The following is a 4,033-nucleotide window of genomic DNA, read 5'->3' on the forward strand; positions in this document are numbered from 1 at the left end:
TCAGCTTTCCTGCTCCTCTGATGCTGCCCTGCCTGCTGTGTTCCTCCAGCTCCACACTTATCTCAGACTCCAGTGTTAACCCAGCCTGGCCTGCAGATGGGGCAAAATCTGCATTTCCATTGCACAGGTGTTGGAGGAGCTTTCTCCAAAACACCCCTCATCCACTGGAACATGTGCACTGATGTGATGCCGTAAACACCGCAGCCAATTTATGCACAGCAAGATCCCAAAAACAGCAAGGGTTTAAGAATCGGAACCTTCAGTTCTTTAGTGTTGTTGGTTGAGGGATAAGCCTTGGCCCCAAGACTCCAGGCAAAACTTCTGCTCAAATAGCGGCCATGGCACCTTCTACACCCTGCCCGTCAGGGCGGCGCTCCCTCAGCGCTGATCTAGCCTCTGGCTGAATCTATTTTACAAGGTATTATAGTTTCGGCTGCAGATGGTGACAGATAGGTAGGGGGTGTGGGGGTCCGGAGGGGGTGACAGAGATAACGAGAGCGTGTGGGTGCTGGAGGTGGTGACAGGCAGGGAGGAGTGAGATGGAATGTGTGAAGTTGGGTTTGTAATTGGTAGCTGCAGGGACACACAGTGTTGAAATATACAGCCTGATGCCCCCATTCCCTTTACCTTGATGCTAGCCTCTGTCGTTCTTGCCGGTGTTGTATTGGCCGGTTGGTCTTTGATGCGTTCCTCATCATCGGATGAAGTGTCGGAATGGTAGTCGGACGTACTGCACTCGGAACTTTCGGCTTCATGCTCCGAGTCTAACGAGGACACTCTCCTGGATTCCTGTTTAAACTGAGCCACGGTGAACGGCTGGCTGCTCTCTCCAGACCTATACAGAGTCAGAGTTGCACAGTCCCTCAGTTCAGGCTCTGTCCTTAACCGCCCCGGGCCCAGCCTGTGCTGTTTCTCTGAAAGATCTGTTCAGTTCGCCCCCACTTCAACGCCCCACCACCTCTTTTTCCCTCCCCCTTCATGTACCTTAGTCACCAACCCCCCATTTCGAAAATCCACACAGACTGAAGCCCCTCAGCCCCAGTTTATGAGTCACACTTCCCTCTGAAGGCTGGACGATCAGAGACTTGGGGGGGTGGGGAGTGGCAGCAAAGTGGAGTTGAGGGTTATCAGATGAGCTACAATCTCATCGACCGGCGCAGCAAACTTGATGGGCTGAATGGCCTATTTCTGCTCCTAAATCTTAGGGCCGATCGGCAAAGGTGTGGTGCCCAGAGTGGGACGCAGTATTCCAGGAGAAGGTGGACTATAACAGACCCACCAGAGGCTCGATTCTCACCTGCACCACACCTCGCTGGGGTCGATCCACAAAGTGATCTCCTTGGGGAGTCTCAACTGGTTATACTCCAGGCCACAGTCTTGACAAGCAAGCAGCAGTGACGGGTCGGTTTTCTGTTTCCTGTTAATCCGAATGCATCTACCGAGGGGGAGAGAGAGAGGATACCATCAGAATTCTGCCGAGTCTGTTTCCAAATACCGAGGAAATCCTAACGTCCCCCCACCCCCCCCCTCCCCCGCCCCCCCCTCCCCCCACACCCCCCCCCCCCCCCCCCTGCCCCGACACCCCCTTCCCCATCTCTGTAACCTCCTTCGGCCCCTACATCCCTCTTAAGTCCTCCATGCTTCTCCAATTCCGGCCTCTCAAGCGCGGCCAATCACCATTGACTGCTGTACCTTAAACTGCTTGGAGGGCCCCGACATGTGGAATTTGCCCCCGAAACCTCTCCACCCCCATCTGTCTCACCCCCTCCTCTTTAAATGCGGCCCTTAAAAGCTGAGCTCCTTTGCTTGATCTTATGAGCCGGTCGCGATGATCCCGTGAGACTTGGCAACAAACTCTGACTCCCGGAAAACACAGAACATTTCTGTGCCAACGCCGTAGGCGCTATAGGAATGCAGGCCTTTGTTGTTGTGCCCTTCCTTGTATTGAGGGGCTCCGGCCATTTGATGGAGCCACAATTGAGCGCATTGGTTTGAACCTTGAGAAACACCACCCGCCACTGCAGGGAGACCTTGGCTCAACATCGGCAATTCAAAAACATGCATTTCGCTAGCGCCTTTCACTGCCTCAGGGAGTGCCAAAGCGCTTCAGCCGCCGAACTAGTTTTATTTACATTAAGCATAACGTAGGCGAAGCAACCAGTTTCTTAACAGCAAGCTCCCGCGACGTTATTACTACCTAGATCTTGTTTCTGTGTAAAGTTTTTGTTGAGATAAATAGCTGGCCCAGGACACCAGGGGAGGACTGCACCTGTTCTATTACACCCACCTGAAGGGGTAAATGGACGCCTGGTATTAGCGGCTGACCTGAAAGATGCCCCAGTCTCCCCACATTAGTTCCCAGCTCTGCTGCTATAAGTTTTGTTTTGCATTTTCAGGCTTATGTTTGTCAAAAGGAGACTCAGCTTCTCGAGTCAGCCTCTCCAAGGTCCTGTCTGCTCTCTCAGGTAGCCCCAAGACAATCCAAAACATCACAATGAAAGTAACAGCTTTCTGGCCTATTTTCTCTGAGGATGGATGTTCTAGCTACAAAGGGTGTGAAGTGAAGTGAAGGTTTACCAGACTGGTTCCTTGCAATGGCAGGGCTGATGTATGAAGAGAGACCTGATGGGATAAGACAATATTCACCAGAGTTTGAAAGAGTTCAGGAAGTGGGGATGGGGGTCTCATGGAAACTTCTGGAGTTTCTGAAGGACTAGACAGGATAAACACAGGAAGGACATTCCCAATTACTGGACGGTCCTGAAACAGGAATCATGGTCTAAGGAAACAGAGTAGGACTGAGATGAAGAGAAATGTCTCCACCCAGAGACTGGGGAGCCTGTAGGATTCTCTGCTACAGAAAGCGGTCAAACATTTAATGTTCTTGAGAAGGATTTAGATATGGTTCTTAGGGGCTCAAGGGATCATAGGCTATGGGGGAAGAAAGTGGGAACGGAGGACTGAGTTGGATGATCAGATTGAATGGTGGAGCAGGCTCAAGGGGCTGAATGGCCTATTCCTACTTCAATTTCCTGTGTTTCAATAACTCCTTCCCATTGAGGGTCCCTCCCCTGTAATAACTACAAAGACATAGGAGGGCTGAAAGAGGAGGAGGAGGAGGTGGGTGAGGATGAAGGGCGTGGGAGGAGCAGGGGCACCAGCAGAGGGGCCAAACAGCCTGACCCTGGGCTGTGCCATCCTCGCCGAGGCACTGGGCGGCCTTGGTGATTGGTTACCTGTATGCTTGGCCCTTGCTGGGGTTGGTCGGATACCAGTGGCCCTGGTATCTTTGGTGAAGGACAGCAGTGAGTTTCTCGCCAAACTCCTTGACCTTCTCCTGGCCGAGTCCGCTTCGCCGGGTCACCAAGCTGACCAGAAAGATCACACCGGCTCCGATCTCCTCCTTCATCCTCCGACCTGTGGGGGTCAAAACAAACTGCGTCAGAACATGTTACTGTGGGGAGTTGGGACAAATAGCTACAACAGGTATCCAGGCCCCACTCTCTCCTTTAGAAACAAAGATGCAGCAGTAGGCCATTCAGCCCCTCAAACCTGCTCCACCATTCAATCTGGTCATGGCTTATTGTCCAATTCAGTTCCCCCCCCTTTCCCATTCTCCAACCCCTCCCCCTCACCATACCCTTTGAGCCCTTTAGCTCCAAGAACTATATCTAACAACTCCTCCTTGAAAACATTCAACGTTTTGGTGTCAACTGCTTTCTGTGGCAGAGAATTCCACAGGCTCCCCACGCTCTGGCTGAGGACATTTCTCCCCATCTCAGTCCTACCCCTGTGTCCTTTAGACTGTGACCCCGCCTCCCACAGTTCTGGGCTCCCCGCTCATCGGGAACGTCCTGCCTATATTTAGCCTGTCGAGTCCTTTTAGAATTTTATAGGCTTTCATGAGACTGCCCCCTTCATTTTTCTGAACTCCAGTCAATATAGTCCTAATTGATCCAATGTCTCTTCATACTCCAGTTCCATCATCCCAGGAATCAGTCTGGGGAAGCTTCGCTGTTCTCCCTCCATCACC

The 4,033-nt window shown here is 52.1% G+C and overlaps 1 protein-coding gene across 1 annotated transcript in view; it reads right to left on the bottom strand.

Moving 5' to 3' along the window:
* LOC109925031 (maternal B9.10 protein-like) overlaps positions 1-3,548 on the bottom strand; it is a 5,266-nt gene extending 1,718 nt beyond the window's left edge. The window contains exons 1-3 of the mRNA XM_048594299.1: positions 3,237-3,548; positions 1,298-1,435; positions 628-835 (exon numbers count right to left, since the gene is read on the bottom strand). Coding sequence (XP_048450256.1) covers positions 628-835; positions 1,298-1,435; positions 3,237-3,409 — 519 coding nt within the window. The 5' untranslated portion in view covers positions 3,410-3,548. The remainder of the gene's footprint in view (positions 1-627; positions 836-1,297; positions 1,436-3,236) is intronic.
* Positions 3,549-4,033: the final 485 nt, after the last annotated feature.

This window comes from Rhincodon typus, unplaced genomic scaffold, assembly GCF_021869965.1.
Source record: "Rhincodon typus isolate 14 unplaced genomic scaffold, sRhiTyp1.1 hic_rhity00007886, whole genome shotgun sequence".
In the NCBI taxonomy this organism is placed as follows: Eukaryota; Metazoa; Chordata; class Chondrichthyes; order Orectolobiformes; family Rhincodontidae; genus Rhincodon; species Rhincodon typus.